Source organism: Thamnophis elegans, chromosome 2 (assembly GCF_009769535.1).
Source record: "Thamnophis elegans isolate rThaEle1 chromosome 2, rThaEle1.pri, whole genome shotgun sequence".
Lineage (NCBI taxonomy): Eukaryota > Metazoa > Chordata > Lepidosauria > Squamata > Colubridae > Thamnophis > Thamnophis elegans.
The window spans coordinates 64,370,953-64,388,356 of NC_045542.1; the positions used below are offsets into that span (position 1 = coordinate 64,370,953).

Below are 17,404 nucleotides of genomic sequence, written 5' to 3' on the forward strand. Positions count from 1 at the left end.
TTGTTGTCACAAGGTTGCAAAAGTTGAACACATGACACTGCAACCTGGGACACTGCAATAATTATAAATGCATGCCAGATCACATGACCATGGGCATGCTACAATGGTCATAAGTGTGAAAAGCTGCCATAAGTCACCTTTTCAGTGTAACTTTGAACAGTCACTAAACAAATGGTTGTAAGTAGAAGACGTATTTTAATGACAGTCTATCTATAGAGGCAGATACTATTAAAATTAATTTCTGGGCCATTGTTCAAAAATATCTCAATATAGCCAAAGTTAAAATATTTTGCTTCATTTTGTAATTGTGAATTTGACTGTTCTCCCCTAATTATAAATTCCCTTTTTTCTACATTTTTTAAAGTCTTAACTTACTATTTTGTAAGAACTTTTTAAAGCATTTTTCATTGGAACTTCTTCAGAATTCTTTCAAAATCTTATTTCAATTTTACCCGGACGTTTAGTTCATTTGTCACTTTCTAAAATCAAACTTTTCAATCACCTTTTGCTGTTTATTCTGGGGAAAACCATTTTAAGTCCTTAAATTTATATTTAAAACTTCTTTCACTAAGGATTGAAGGAAACTCACCCAGTGCTGTAACACTTGTCAATCCAAAGGTTCCTAAATTGCTGAAAAGCAGTTAATATGCAACTACTGAAACTGATTAGAAAAGGAAATATGTGGATTTAAGTGTTGTTTCAAAGGTACCAAGCACAGATTGAACTAACTGGCTATTTCCTCATCTCCCAGAGCTGTAAATCCGCCAGTGACCACTATCTTGCAGTCCCTTCTTGAGGAGCAACTGTTTGGAGCACTTATGAAAGGCTCTTTATTCTGCAGTGCTCCTTGGCTGCTTGTCATGGAGCAGGTTTGTGTCTATCATTACTTCCGGATACACTTCAAGGTGCTAGTCATCACTTATAAAGCCCTTCATGGTATTGGACCTGGGTACTTGAGAGATCGCCTGCTGCCAATTACCTCCCAAAGACCCATTAGATCACACAGGGTTGGCCTCCTCCGGGTTCCGTCTACCAGCCAATGCCATCTGGCTACTACCCGGGGGAGGCCCTTCTCTGTGGCAGCTCCGGCCCTTTGGAACAAACTCCCCGCAGAGATTCGGACCCTGACATCTCTCCAGGCCTTCCGAAAAGCCGTTAAAACCTGGCTGTGTCGGCAGGCCTGGGGTTGATGAGTTCCCTTCCCCTCTCGATTTGTGTGTCTGTTGGTTATTTTTAAATGCTTGTATTTGTAGTTTTTGTGTTTCCCTTCCCCCCTTGGGTTTGTGAGCCGCCCTGAGTCCCGCTGGGAATAGGGCAGCATATAAATAAAACTAAAACTAAACCTAAACTTCAGCAGAATATTTTTGTAGCATTTTTTTAGCATTTATAATAAATTTCCATTATAATAGTTTAGAATAATCTTTAAGCATTGTCAAGAGATTTAGCTCTTGCTTTTAACTTTTTACTAATTCATTTTTGTTTAAGTTTGCTCAAGTCAAAAGTAACCATGTTGGACTTTTTTTGTAAATGTTCAGCTATTTGCATAATAAAGATTACTCTTCTTTTACTGAATTATTTCATATTATAATAAAAAAGTTTAAAGGGAACATTAGGGGTTTTTAAAGTTACAAACCATTAAGGTAGAATTCCCCATGATAATGTCAAAAAATTCACAATATTATAATCACAAATATTAAATTAAAAGGTTGAAAAGAATTGGAGAGATAAGTCTGGCTTATTAATGCCTACAACATACAAGTGGGTACAATTTGAATTATTCTAGGTTGTGTAATTATTCAAATAATGTAATAAAATGGATCACGGTGAATTTATAACACCAAACAGGAAAAAAAAAGTGAAATGCTCAGGAATATATTTTATTTGAACAATTACAAAGGATGACAAATAGCAACCTCTTCTTTAAACTCAGAAAACTAGTGGGATTGTTATGCAAAATGAGAAAGCAGGGAATAACAAAGACAATTGGAATTTTTAAAAATTAGTGTAATATTTTTTTCCATAATGTAAAGCCAAATAATGTTAATTCAAAAGCATCAAAAACATTCCAAGGGTCTGTATGAGCATACATTCTATTAATGATGCCTCTCTATCGGTACCTACCTGGAAATTGAGAAGCCACCTAAAAAGCAACATCTGAAAGAGCAAAACCCATATTTTAATTGTTTGCCACAGGAATATATATTCTGCAGTATATTAAATACAATCTTTTGGTATGATTTCTAAAAAATAATGTTTTCATATATATATATCCTTTCATCCAGAACTACATATTATTTTGTTTTCAAATGTTTAAGTGTTTCTGGATCCATTTACTATTCTCTAGAAAACTCTTCATCAGCACTTCACAATTGTTGTAAATCATATTGGGTATTTCCAGTATACTTTTTCAAGTATTAGATATACTGATTCAGCATTCCTGCTGCTGCACACTAGAAACAAGTGGTAGCAGATTCATGCTAAGGGAAATTATTAATGCAGTAATAAAACTTTCCCTTCTCTTTCTAATCTCCCCTGTTAAACAATCCACACCAAGGAAGGTCATGCTGGACACATAATTATAGCTAAAATTAATTATCTAATTAACCACCCAGAAAAGTAAGCCTTTGCCTGCCTAAGGTAGAAGCAACATACTTTTACTAAAAGATTCAATAGAATTAATATACTATCACAATCTGGATTAGAATTATTTTTGCTACTTTAGTTAGATTTTATACTATAAGTGACAGATAAAATCAACAAATGATTTTTTTCTAGCAGAAAAAATTATATCTGATAGGGAGGGGATGGAAAATAACCATATATTTTAGCTCAGCAGTAGTGAATCAAAAACACCCTCTGGAAAAATAGTATTATGAGCCTAACTGGTTGCAAGATACTATAGTCAACCAAAGTATTAAAATGGGGGAAGATATGTATATATGTGGAAGGAGAAGGTCAATCAAATATTCCTTCCTCATAATCTAAGGTCTAAACCTATCATATTCATTTTAAGTAGTATTTAGCATTTTATCAGCGCAAAAATTGCTTCGTTTTTAATCAATACTCAAAGCAGTTCAAAACAAGCCGAAAAAATCACTGACACCCTATTTTAACCTCAGCCTTGCATACAATCCCAAAATTTATCAGCCAAAGCAACAAAGGCTGGCTAGAATTTCTGGGGCCTACAGTGCCAGCCTAGTTCAATGGCTTCAAAGAGAAATAATTCCACCAACCAGCCATAAGAAAGTAACTCTGAAATGGATACAGCTGCCTATAAATAAACTTAATCCATGAATGTACATTGTACAGTACAAGATTAGGTCAAGTTTTTTAGGTAGTTAGGAACATACACCCGCTGGAGCCTTACTGAAGGAAGACAAACCAGATCATCATGCAAATTGTAGTGTGCTTAGAAGATTCAGGCAGAGTCCTGAATTTTGACAACCAGAGCCATGCTTAATAACATTCACGGTAGAAAGAACAAAAGTCAACTAGGCAGCATCCTATGTATTCCAATTTTAGCTCAGTACATGCATCTAATGCAAATGCAGCTATGATAATACTGAAATACAAGTAATATTATAAATACTGAGAGTAATCGTAGTTTCATAGCAAGTAAGAAAATCCCCAATATATTCATATGTACCGTACTATGAAAAAAAAGATCATTAAGACCTCAGATTGTGTCTTTATCATTATTGTTGGTTTGTTCCCCTTCCACCTTGCTGGCAAAACATGTATCTAAACTATTGTTTCTCTACTGCAACCTACTAAATCAATTCAATGGTGTCATCTTAACAGCAAAAAGGCTTTCATGCAAATCTTGGATTATTTCCTCCTTAGACAGCTCTTTAATAAAACTGTAGTTACCAGGATACCAAGCGAGTGGAATATAATAATTAAGATGTTGGAGTGGGATGAGGAAATTTACCCATGGACACTCACTGGGTGACTTCTAGGTGATCATTATCTTTCTCTCTCTGTCTCTCTCCTGGGTAAAAACTGGAAGCAGAGCTACGTGTACCACCTGGGGCTCCTGGATGAAAGACTGGGTATAACTCTTAATAAATTAAGTATCACAGATCACTGCAGCTGAAAACCCATGTATTTTTCCAAACAGAGATAATACAATTTCACAATAAATCATTTCACCAGGTTTTTCATAATATTTATAGATGACCCTCTGTAGCTTCCACCAAAATGATTCCAATGGTTCATGTAGTGAAATAGTTGGTAAAGCTTGAGCCGTTTATCAAAGCCTGGTGCTTTGGGGATTTTACCATGGTAAGCAGAATAAAATGAACCACTGAAACCACCAAACATCCCAGCAATTGCCAACTCATACTCAGAGTGACCATAGAAAGAGGCAGGATCAAAGATAATAGGCCCAGAATCATCTTCAGCTACATTTCCTCCCCACAGATCCCCATGTAAGAGAGCAGGAATTATTTTCAGGTCACCAAACAAACTGGGTATCTTCACCTAGAAAAGAAAGAGAAACAAACAATAAGCCTGGCTGGAGGAAATAATCTGTTATCTAAGTAGTCATTTAACATTTACAGTACCTTGGGGGGGGGGGCACTAGTCAAGATAATTGCAGTACTCCTAATTGTACCATTAAAAAAGCACATTAGTTTAACTGTTTGTATTGAATTTTCTTTGACAAAACAATGGATATAGCATTAAGAACAGATAAGAGGGTTTAAAAATCAAAGGTCAACTGCCCTTAAAACCTAGTAAATAAGGTAGAGAATTGCACACCAAAGTCCTGCTCCAGAATCACTAAGAATAAATAGACTTGGATTGCATTCACATAGCATGCTATAATCTTCTAACCAGGATTTATTAAATTTCGATCAGCTAAGTTCACACAATTATGATTTGCAACCCAGACTAAGTATGTTCACAAAACATGCTAAGATCCAAACAAGCAACTTGAGTTTCTGACTTTTCATGTGGGTGACTCTTGTCTGTATGTCACTTAAAATGGCAGAAGAACTTGAATTTTTAAATTTAATATGTATAAAAGTCACAGCAAGAACACTGTAGGACCAAACATTTTCTTTCTTATTTATATAATATTATTAATGCAGTAGCAGCTTTTTATTGGTTTACTACAAAATTCTTTATACACACACATACACGTGTATATGTATGTATGTATGCATGATTGCATGCATACATATACATATATATCTATATATATATACATACATATACATACACACACACACACACACACACACATAGTGTTTCCCCGAAAATATGACAGGGTCTTATATATTTTTGACCCACGAAATATGGCATTGGGCTTATTAAAGGGGAGGGCTTATGGTTTTTGGATTGCCAGGCGGCTGCTCCCTTGCGACCGGGCTCCCGAAGAGCCGGGCATAGCCTCAGGGTCGAATGGCTGTGCTGCGCTGTCACAGCAGCAACACAACAGCCATGAGGTAGCCACGCTCATGAGCAACCGCCCGGCAACCCCCCTTTCCAGCCGGGCACAGCGCCGCTGACAGATCTAGCGGTACCCAGAAGGCACCAAGCAACGCACGCGCCTGTTCGCCGCCCTCCGCGGCACAGCGCCTTCGGAATGCCCCTAGGTGAGTGAATAGGGCTCTGCATGGCTAGAGAGAGGGGTTGCGCGAGCGGCTTTTCTGCTCCTCGCTAATGTGACTCGCAGGCTCACGATGCCCTCGGCTAACTCTGTAGGGCCAGGACATCTCCGCTGCTGGCGTCGCCCGCCGCTTGTTTTTTTTTTGTTTTTTTTTTGTGGCTTTCAAAGCACAGAGGATGGATGCCGCTCTCATTAATCAATTTGATTGGAAGACCCACTGCTTCACACCAGTAGAGTAGCATGGAAATTACATTGCTTTGCAAGTACGGTATAATGAGTATGCCATTTCGAATTTCCATAGAGATCACTACCTGGAGTTGAGCCCAAAGCTCTCTTGCTTCTCTGTCTCCTGAATTCTTCTCAATCAAATCCATCTGAGGCTGAATTCGTTGCCTAGCAAAGAAATTTACCCAGTCTTGTTGCCAGTCATTAATCTGCAAGTAAAGGTTTTTGTTGTTGTCTTTGCTATGCTTGTCCATCAAATGAAAATAATCATTTCCACTACATTGTGTATTTTAATCACATTTTTGCAAGGTTCATACATTTGTAGCATTTGTAATACTAATCAATGAATATGAATCTATCTCCCCAATTTGAGAACGTTTTGGGGAATAAATTTCAAGAAGAAATCATTTCTTCTCCTACATACCATGCCAGTAATTCCTAATATTTTAAATAATCATTTCCTAAGATTTTGGATTGTTGACATTGAGCTGCATTGGTAAGTAACATCTTAAGTAGCATCTAAACATCTTAAGTAGCATCTAATTTCAAGATGATGATCAGCTCTATGCCAAAATACTGTTTTTAGAGAAAATCCTGGCACAGTAGCATCACATTGAAATCACGTTTTGGACTCTATTGCTTATTGCTATTATCATCCGCTTAATTGCAAAGTACATCTATTTTTCAGGGAAGCAGCAGCAATGACATCTGCCCTTCCGCTCCCACAAAATGGGGATCAGACAATATATTGATGATACTAATTATGTATTGTATTCTTTATACCAAATCGTACTTCCCTAAATCATCTCTTAAATTATTCATTCACAAACAAAATATGCACTGCTTCAAAGTGGGCAGGGCACAGTAGCATACCTGTCAGTACATCTTTCAAAAAAAAAAATTCTACATTTCTTTTCTGTGCTCATATAACAGCCAACCATGTTGAGAAGCGATGCTGGAAAAAGAGTGGGTGAATGCTCAGCACCTCCCCAACTCAAACATATTTTCCTAGCATCACAGAACTACCATGTGCACCTAAGAAAAGATAGCTTTTTAAAGGTTTCACAAGTGTGCTATGTAGACCGATACCACTCAGAAGCACTTTTTCTTGTTTGGAATAAAAGTGCCACGCCTGCCTAAAATGTGCATATTTTAGTGCTATGCATCACTTTAACTAGGTGCTCAAGTGTAAGTGAGGGTGTGAACACTGCTCTTCTCTGCAACTCATTGAACCAAATATTCCCTTTTCATGTTTATGCAGCAGCTGCAGAAGTAGTCACACAATCATTGAAAAAGGCAGGGCTGCTTTAACGATTTGCAAAGAAATAAGTATGTCTGAAGAGTAACACATGATTTTGCAAAGCATAAAACAATCAATGAAAGCCTACCTGTGGAAGATAACCACAACAAGTGACAGAATGAAACCCAAACTCTTCCACAAACTGAGTATCCATCTGACTTTTACCTTGAATGGAAAAAAAGATATACTGGTAGTTTACTGCTACAATAGATAGGTACCCTGAACACTGGATTATTTTGCTGTTCTAACTTAATCTAAATCTTCTAAATAGATGCAGGAATAACTGAGATTATATATGTGAGTTCAGGCTACATATTTTTGTATCTCAAGAATTATATAACTATTGCTCTTCAATTTCCATCATTCATTTTAACAATGAAATAAGATATCCAATATTGAAGATGGCTCTTATGAAAATCCTATTGACAAAGAACAACCTTGTTGCTATTGACCATCTTTCTATTCAAATAAGAGGAATTTTCTAGGGCTATACAAACAGGTTTTGTAGGAGGTAAAGCAAAGCTGTTAGAAGCATTAACAATTTGATATACAATAAATTTCTGGGCCTTAGAAATTCTCAAAACAGCTAAACCATTTACCAATAGTGTTTGCATCTTTCTTCAACGTTTCTCCAAGCTTTTGATTATGAAGATGAAGATCAGCCAGCTGAATCCCAAGTTTTTCTGCATGCCTAAAAGGTCAAAACAAATTATTCTTATCAGCAAATGTCAAATTAACAACTGAACAAAAAATTGGCTTTGGCTGAAATGACAATGGGTATTGTTAATAACCTGCTTGTTGGATCTTACACTGAAGATTTGTATCTTAATCTGATCATAGTGTTGCTTCAAATTTTGATTATAATAGTTAGTAGTTTTCAATATTTTTAATAAAATGTGATATATTTTGATTTTTAATAACAGGGCACTCAAACTAGTAATATTATTTTATGAATATTTTCTCTACTATGTAAAAGCTTTAAAAATGCTTATATACAGTGGGGCAAAAAGTATTTAGTCAGCCACCAATTGTGCAAGTTCTCCCACTTAAAAAGATGAGAAAGGCCTGTAATTGACATCATAGGTAGACCTCAACTATGAGAGACAAAATGAGAAAACAAATCCAGACAATCACATTGTCAGATTTGGAAAGAATTTGTTTGCAAATTATGGTGAAAAATAAGTATTTGGTCACCTACAAACAAGTAAGATTTCTGGCTCTCACAGACCTGTAACGTCTTCTTTAAGAGGCTCCTCTGTCCTCCACTCATTACCTGTATTGGTGGCTGACTAAATACTTTTTTGCCCCACTGTAACCTGGGTACAGACCACCCCATATATTCTGGTTCCTTAATATTGCTCTCTTTTAGGTCAGATTTCACAAACTTCAATGGATCAACTCTAGCAATCAGTGACTCAGGGCTGCTGGCCTTCCAATCAGTGAATTGCCAAAGCTCAGGCTATATGACTTCAGCAGTCACACTTCTCTGCCCCTTATTTGTTCTTTATTCTAATATGAAAACCTCCTGAGAATCTAGAACATGTTCAATATTTGATTACTTTTCAGTTAACTACTGAACTGAGGCTGTATACAGTACTCCCAAGTTTAACTTAGCCTTGGTTTAACCAATTAACCCAATGTTGTTTGTTTCCACAATGAACTGAAATTTTACAGAGATAGATCTGTCTCAAGGTAAATTAAATTGTAGGAGTCTAATCTGTGACTCACAGAGTCATACAAGCACAGTCTAAAACTGATTTAGTACTATCTTATTTTTAAAATATCATACATTTTTGTCCTCATAACTTTACCTATTGAGGCCTCTCATGTCCAAGTGTTCCATCACAAATAAAGCACCACCTTCTGGCAAATCAATAACTTTGATAGGTTTAGGAACTTTCACAGTTTGTGTTTGCAGAATAGCAGCTAAACTTGCCATTTCTCCATCAAACATTCTTCTGGCCTATTAAATATAAGAAAAAAAATATTAAAATATTTTTCCTGTATTGAATAGTAACCATTTTCAATGGTCTACATTAAAAAAAAATAACAGTAACTTCCTCACAAATTACTTATTTTATTCAGAACAAATATAAATGCCATCCTTGTTCAGTGTGTGGGACTTCAAGTTGAAAAAATAATCCAAAAGCTACAAAAAAGTAAACAATCCTTTAAAAAAAGGATGACATAGTTACTAATGATGATCCTGCAGGTTTTAAACATGCTATCCTTCACATCTTCAAAGCTTAAATTTCTCATGTTATTTCATTCATGCAACCTGACCTTTTATTTTTTTTGTTATATTATTTCATTTTATATGCTAATCTACAAGTGTAGGAACTTCATTAAATTATTCCCCAATGATTCGCTTTTATTAAATGATATCATGATCAGATTTTACTCAATAGATGATACACAGTAGGGAGATCTACTGTATTCCCAATTCCTCAGGACTATCATGCAAGAATGTTTTCTACTCACATTCTATTCCTTCCCCTATAAGCCAAAAGAAAATATATTTTAAATTTAAGAGGATCCCTTACAAAAGTAAAAGTGGACAAAATAAACACAGACAAAAGTTGTGTAATGCCTTGAAAATCTTGGGAGGGCAGCTTCAACAAAAAAATACAGCTAGAGATTCCTCCCCATCTTACTAATGGTGCAAGAATTATACTTGTATATTTACTTGTATACTTGTATATTTACTCTGTACACTTGTAGATATACTTGTATAACTCTCGGTGTATATGTGCATGTGTATGTGTGTGAATGCATATATGCAAACATCAATGTCTGATGCTATAAAGAACTAGTTTGGTATATGATTAAGGCACCAAGCTAGAAACCAGGAGGCGGTGATTTCTAGTCCTGCCTTAGGTACAAAGCCAACTGAGTGACCTCAGGAAGAAGACAATAGCAAGGCACTTCTGAAAACTTTGTCTGACTGCCTAGTGACTACAGTCAACAAGAGTCAAAAACTGACTCAAAGGGTTGCATAAATAAATGCCAGAAGTTACACTAAAAAAATAAGGAAATAATAAATAATTTACACAGGACTGGAATAACTATTCATTATAAAAGGAAGTATCCTATTTATAAAATTAACTGATTCCCTTTGCACATGCAAACCACTTACACACAGATACATGCAAGCTACATACACATATTCCGCTCTTCCTTTCCAGAAAAAAAGGAAAAGAAAACAGGATGGGTTAGGAAATATAACAGCTGCCTGGGAAGAAGGAGAAAAAGAAGCAAAGACAGAAATAATAGTATGAAACAAAAAGAAACCTATGTAAGGTAAGTACAAAAAAGGACTGAGTTCATGAGGCATGAAATCTGACAGGCAGCAACTAAATCTTTAGGCTAATCTACTAGTTCAAATGACCCATGTCATCTGTAGATCTGTGAACTACAAGCCCAGAAACATACTACTGTAATCCATCTCTAGCTTAACACGTATACTAATTGAAATTCAAATGTCCCAACTTTTGCATTTCTGCAGCTGGGAAATCTTCACAGTGGCCACTACTCCCAGGACGTACTGTATAATGTCCTTGCTTCCTCTGTCCATGTAATGGTATTTGATGAGTTTATAGTTCCTACAGCTAACCATTTTTCTCAAAGTCCTACTATTCAACAGCACTTATCTTAGGGCTGCATCTAAGCTGCACAAATCTGAATAACCGAGACAGTGGCCTAGAGTTCCATAAATCCTAACTCTGCTTCTTAACAGCAACACTTTTTTAAAAAAAAAATGTTCTGTCTGTTGATGCTACCAACTGGCTATTTTTGGAAACTGAACAACGAGAAGTTCAACCTGGAAATAAGGAGAAACTTTCTGACAGTGAGCAATCAATCAATGGAACAGCTTGTCTTCAGAAGTTGTGGGAGCTTCATCACTGGAAGCTTTCAAAAAGAGACTGGACTGCCATCTGTCAGAAATGGTGTAAGGCCTCCTGCTTGGGAGGGGGGTTAGACTAGATGACCTACAAGGCCCCTTCCAACACTGTCTGTCTATCTAACCTCAGAAGAATGCCTCTCTGTGGTGCTCTTCCCATAGCTTAAGCTTTCAAAACCATACAATAACAACAACACACACACCCCTCGCGTTCTCCCCGTTGCAAGGAAAAGCCTCGCTTGGTGCAGGTGCATTCAGAAGCAGCCTTCGTAGAAAACCTCACAGCCAACCAATAAACCACCTGGGAACAGACGCTCCTTTTTCCAGCCTAAGATTCCCGCCCTACCCCCGTTTGTGTCCTCCCACCTCGGCCTTGCCATTGCGCTTCACGTAGACCTGCCCGGTGTCCGTGTGGAAACTCTCGCCCTGGCTGATGCAGCCTCCCCCCAAGTATCCTGCAGGCCGCAGCACCGAGGTGCCAAGTTCTCGCCGCAAAGCCGCCTCCATCGCAGGAGGTCCTGGAAAAGCGGGCCACACACCAACCCAGCGCTCCTCTGCGGTTCCCGAGACACCCGGGAGCCACAAACTTCGCCCCTCCTGCGCTAGCCGAGCCACCCGCACCCCTCCCCTCCCTCCAACTGAAGCGCAACGGCGATGCTGAGCGCCCGGAAGAGGAAAAGCAGGCTCGGGAGAAGGCAGCGCCCCCGAAGGATCCAGCGGCTCCCTACATCGCTGCAATGAAAGGAAAGCCGGCCCTGAACTGTTTGCTCCTTGTCTGCATTCGCACTAGGAACCCAGCTTGGATAATTATAATTCGGAAGAAGCCAGAATCTTGACGTAAAGCCAGAAGCCACGGGTAATTTCACTGGGGAGCATCTTTGGAGATTATAAGTGGTTACACACACACACACATCATGCTAATATCAGCTAATCTCTAACAAGATTTCTTTGATTTTGCATGTGAATCAAGTCTGAACCACTAGGGTTTTTTTGGTGTGTTGTGTGAAGTCAGTTTTCCCTTGTAATTTGGAGTATGCCAGCACACCCCTTCTGTATTCACAACAACAGATTTAAATTTTGGTTTTGCCCTACTAGTCTACATTATTGAAATTATTTATACCAGTGTTTCTTAAGTGTAATATTAGGACCCCAAAAGGTCTCCAAGTATCTCTCAGGGTCTGCGCTATCAATATTATTTGCCAGCCTATGCTGAAAAATAATACAATATTAAAATCCCATCAAACCATCATGAGAAGCAGTAAAGGCAGCAAATGTGTTGATTTTAACTTTTAATATGGTAAATATCAATAAATATAACCCATATGAACAAAAGCTCTTTTGGGGTCATCCATAATTTTAAAAAGTGAGAAAGGGTCCTGAGAGGAAAATAGCAGTTAGATAGCAATAGCAGTTAGACTTATATACCGCAATAGCAGTTAGACTTATATACCGCTTCATAGGGCTTTCAGCCCTCTCTAAGCGGTTTACAGAGTCAGCATATTGCCCCCACAGTCTGGGTCCTCATTTCACCCACCTCGGAAGGATGGAAGGCTGAGTCAACCTTGAGCCGGTGAGATTAGAACTGCTGAACTGCAGATAACAGTCAGCTAAAGTGGCCTTCAGTACTGCATCCTAACTACTGCGCCACCTCGGCTCTTAAGAAAGCTTAAGAAACACCAGTTTATACAAACCTATCTTTGTATACATTTGTTGCAAGAAATTAAATACAGAAGAAGTTTTGGATTTCTTTAAATCACTGAAAATATACATGCAAGGAACTTAATGCGTTTAAGAGTTGTTTTAAATGCTAAAGTTGTTTAGTGACAATACTGCTTTCCAAAACAATAACACAACCCTTAGTGTTCAATGTGTGGAATAAATACTGTAAATAGTTTTCTAAAGACTTTTACCAAAAAAAAATCTTTTTCATGTTCTCTAACCAGTACTTTTCCTTCTCTCTGTGGATAAAAGTCCATCAGATATATAGGCTCCAGCCTCCAACTGTATTTAAACTCCTTACTCTATAGCTCTTTCTATACAGAACACGAAAGAAACCAAAACACAATAACTTATTGAATCAAAAATTGATTTAAAAAAAAATCTTACTGAAAAGGACAAAGAAACTTGAATTTGTAACAGTTCGTTGACTCTGATTGAATGACATTTTTCCATGGTTAACCCAATTTGCATGACACATCTAACCACAAAGTAATATACAGACTATTGTTTATACAACATACCAGTGCAAATTGCTCTTGGATAGTTTGTGGTTCAGGTTAAGCTGAGAACACAACCAGTGCAATGATGACAACAGGCTTCATATCATTTCAGCAATGGCTGAGAGATGTAGTGGCCAGTATGAAATTGGATGGTCACATTGAAACATCAGTCATGTCTCTATTTCCTTTCTCTTGTCATTGAAGTCACCTACCTCCCTATCAAAGAAGGTCTAACAGATTTTGTATGATATTGAAATAAGGAAAATAACTCCTCTAACACTAATATAACCAAGGACAATTTAAGTCTGTTTGTCTCATGGTCTTGGGACAAGAGTAAATCAGTGTAGAAAGCCAGGGTAGGGTTAGGTGCAAGTAAAAAAAGGCCCTTTGTCATTCCTCCGTTGTAGCCTGAGTGCATGGAGGACGAGCCAGAGTGGGAGCCTACAGAGGTCAAGGGTGCAGCCTCATTGGCTCCGGAGGAATGTGGGGAGGAGCGGGACAAGGCAGCCCCAGATCCCTCGGGCCTGGGACGGCTTGTCAGCAGGGAAGAATGGGGGCAGGAAGATTGAGAGAGGGGGGAAGAGAGGGCAGGCAGTGGAGAGGAGTGATGGAGCTCAGGTAACAAGCAACAACCCCCCCTCCTGATCGCCGAGCATGGAGAGTGGAGAGCAGGTGGGAGCAATGCAGGCCAACCTGACAACTCAGGAGCAGAGCTCCCCACCCCTTTTCACAAGGCATATCTGGGGACTGAAACTTAAGGAGACGCTGTGGGGAGGGGCACTTGTCGTGAACAAGCGCTGAATTGCTGGAGTTTCGTATGCCGTTGCCAACATCTGCAATTCGCTGGACTTATCTTGTTGCTTCCTTGTTCCTTTGCCTCGTTGGACTTCTTGCCTTATTAGCACTTTGCTCTGGGACTTGCCATAAAAGTGCGAGCGTTTGGGGGGAAAGTTGGGGCAATAAGGGGAGTTTGAAATATCAGCTGGCTGTGTTGCCTCCGTGCCTTGCCGTGGGTCATCACACCTTTTGTGTGCTGATATCATTATATACTGGCAACATCTTTGGAGTGTTGGTAATTATTCAGAAGAGATTGTCATGTGAAAATTAGTAAACAAACATAAATAAACATAAACTTAAGATAAAGTTTATGCCTAAATGGCATCATTGACAAGGGTAAATGCTAATTCTTCTGTAGCTCCGGGCTAATTCTGGATAATTGGAAATCAACTATCAACAACTCAAGCATGAACAGTGAATGGCCATTATACAACTTACAAACACAATTGAGCCCAAAATTTATGTTGTTAAGTGAGAAATTTGTTAAGTAAGTTTTGCCCCATTTTACGACTTTTCTTTCCATATTTGTTAAGTGAATCACTGCAGATGTTAAATCAGTAAAATGATTGTTAAGTGAATCAGATTTCCCCATTGACTTTGTTTTTCAGAAGTTTGCAAAAGGTGATCATATGACCCCAGGACACTGCAAACCTCATAACTGAGTTGGTTGTCAAGCTTCCGAATGTTACTCACATGACCATGGGGATGCTGCAATGATCATAAGTGGGAGAAATGGTCATACGTTTATTTTTTCCGTGCCATTGTAACTTTGAACGGTCACTAAGTGAACTATTGTTAAGTCAAGGACTACCTGTATTTGCATGTGTCTAAGTTAAGTAATTGTGTTTTCTAAATAATGACTAAGCAAGAAATATAGTATTGCATCACATATGTTTAATAAATTAACTTATAAAAACCTACTGTGATGTATGAGGATAGGTAAGAATTTAATAGCAACTGCACATGATCAAGAGCAGTCCACAGAATATCAGGTAATACAAACCACATTTCTCAGATATTTAGAGAATATAATAAGGGATAAGCATACCTGTGTGCTTTTTATCAGCCATATATGATATCTACATAATTCATGAAATAAATAACTCAGTATTTTGAACTTCAGACTATTATTTGGAATATATTCGTACATTGCCTTCTCTTTTCCTAATAAGGATATCTTTCTAGTGCACAGTAATGTTCCAAAGATATCCTAATTGGTCAACCTGCTGTTTAATTAGAGTTTATTTCTGTACAACAGCTGATTTCCTAGGCTGAAATTATTTGTGACTCACTAGTTAATATATACATACCAGCTTTAAAAAAAGACAGCAGCTGAGAATTGAAGAAAAGGTAATTGGTATCTGCTGGCTTTAATTCGCTGGTTTTAGATGAGTAAACAGAAAAGTATCTCTTAAGATGCCTCTTGGTATATGTTTATTCTCCAATATTTTAGTATTTTCTTTGGTGTTTCTGTATCGTTGAAGGCTAGCTCGGGGGCACTTTTTGAAATATTTTTCTTTCATTTCTAATGGAAGCTTGTTCAAAAGTGTTTTTCTTTGTATTATTCCACGGTATAACAATACTTATTTTTAATATATAGATAAGTTTTTTAGACTACAGGTAATCCTTGACTTACTACCACAATTGAGCCCAATTTTTTGTTGCAAGTGAGACAAGTGAGTTTTGCCCCATTTTACGACCTTTCTTGCCACAGTTGTTAAATGAATCACTACAGTTATTATGTTAGTAGCACAGTTGCTAAGGAAATCTGGCTTCCTATTGACTTTGCTTGTCAGAAGCACAGAAAAGTAGATCACATGACCCCAGGATATTGCAGTTGTCATAAATACATGCAAATTGCCAATTTTGATCACATGACCGTGAGGATGATGCAATGGACATAAGTGTGAAAAATGATCATGTCAGTTTCAGTGCCACTGTAACTTTGAACAGTTGCTAAATGAATGAATGTTAATTGAGTGGTCAGTTAAAATATATCAGCTAATTTATGTAAGTGAATTTTCTCATGAATCCAAAACTCAAAATAGTTATAGCTGTAATCTCTCTATTCTGGTCTGACATTTCATCTGGAAGTTTTAATGCTGTCTATATCCAGGAGCACCTTTCCCTTTTAATCTCTTACCATATTCATGGACATTATTGTTCACCCTGTTGATATATAGTATAGATTTGGTGGAGGGATGGGTTGCTGCTGACGTTACTGCTGGTTTACTTTGCTCGCGCATGTGCTGACCACACACTGCTTGTGCATGTGCAGTTGCCTGTAAATTGTTCTTGCATGCGTAGAACATTATAAAATGACAAAAAAACCATGCCAGCAATGGCATGGGCGACTAGGGAACTGGTTTGGGGCATGGCCAGCCAATTACCATTACCTGGTTCGCCTGAACCAGTGCAAACCAGTTCCATCCCACCTCTGATTTGGTGTCTTTTACTGTTTTTCATTCTCATTCCCATCTTCATTGAATTACATCTGCTTTACTGTGTTGAAAGTACTTCAGTCCTGTACCAGTTCTGGCTGCAGTACTGATTAATGCTGGATCATTACCTTATGTTTTGACTACTGCACTCTTCTCTCTGGCCCTCCTATAATGCCCTGATTCATCATTACAGTTCATTTTATATCAGCCTAATGCAATGATGGCAAACCTTTTTTGGCTGCTGTGCCAAAAGCAGGAGCACTGGGGGGAGGGTTGTGTGCCAGTGTGCTACACCCATAATGCTATGTGCGCGACCCCCCTGTGCGCATGCGCACATCCAGTGACCCACCCACTCACCCACTATTGGCATGGTTTTTCCCCAGGCTCCAGAGGCTTTCTAGGAGCCTGGGCACCCTCTGGAGGGTGAAAAAGGGACCTATAGGGAACCCAGAAGTTCGGGAATGGTGACTTCCCATTTGTCCGTAGGGCCATTTTTCACCCTCTGGAACCTTCAGCCTTCTGAAGGCTCCAGAGGGCGAAAAACGGTCCTACGAGCAAAGTCCATTCCTGAACTTCCAGTTTGCCTGTAGGGTAGTTTTTTTGCACTCCGGAGACTTCAGCCTCCGAAGAGCGAAAAATGCCCTCAAAAGGCCGAAGTCAGCTGGCCAGTGCACACATGCACAGGGCAACACCTTGTGTGCCCTGACAAATGTCTCCGTATGCCACCTGTGGCATGCTTGCCATAGATTTGCCATCACGGGCTTAGTTTATGGAGATTCTCAGCCATCCAGGTCATGATTGTCCCAAAGGTGATTTTTCCAAAGGCAACTAGACTTTCTTTGTTTTTGCTTGAAGAAGTGTTGCTTC

General features: G+C 38.4%; 1 protein-coding gene across 1 annotated transcript; it reads right to left on the minus strand.

Annotated features, from left to right (window-relative positions):
• Nucleotides 1–1,856: 1,856 nt before the first annotated feature.
• On the minus strand, nt 1,857–11,710 carry LOC116504211 (ketosamine-3-kinase-like). The gene is made up of 6 exons (XM_032211095.1): nt 11,407–11,710; nt 8,951–9,102; nt 7,739–7,830; nt 7,228–7,304; nt 5,926–6,048; nt 1,857–4,482 (listed from the first exon to the last, which is right to left on the minus strand). The coding sequence occupies exons 1-6, from the start codon at nt 11,545–11,547 to the stop codon at nt 4,144–4,146; spliced, it is 924 nt and encodes a 307-aa protein (XP_032066986.1). The 5' UTR covers nt 11,548–11,710; the 3' UTR covers nt 1,857–4,143.
• Between the last annotated feature and the right edge of the window lie 5,694 nt (nt 11,711–17,404).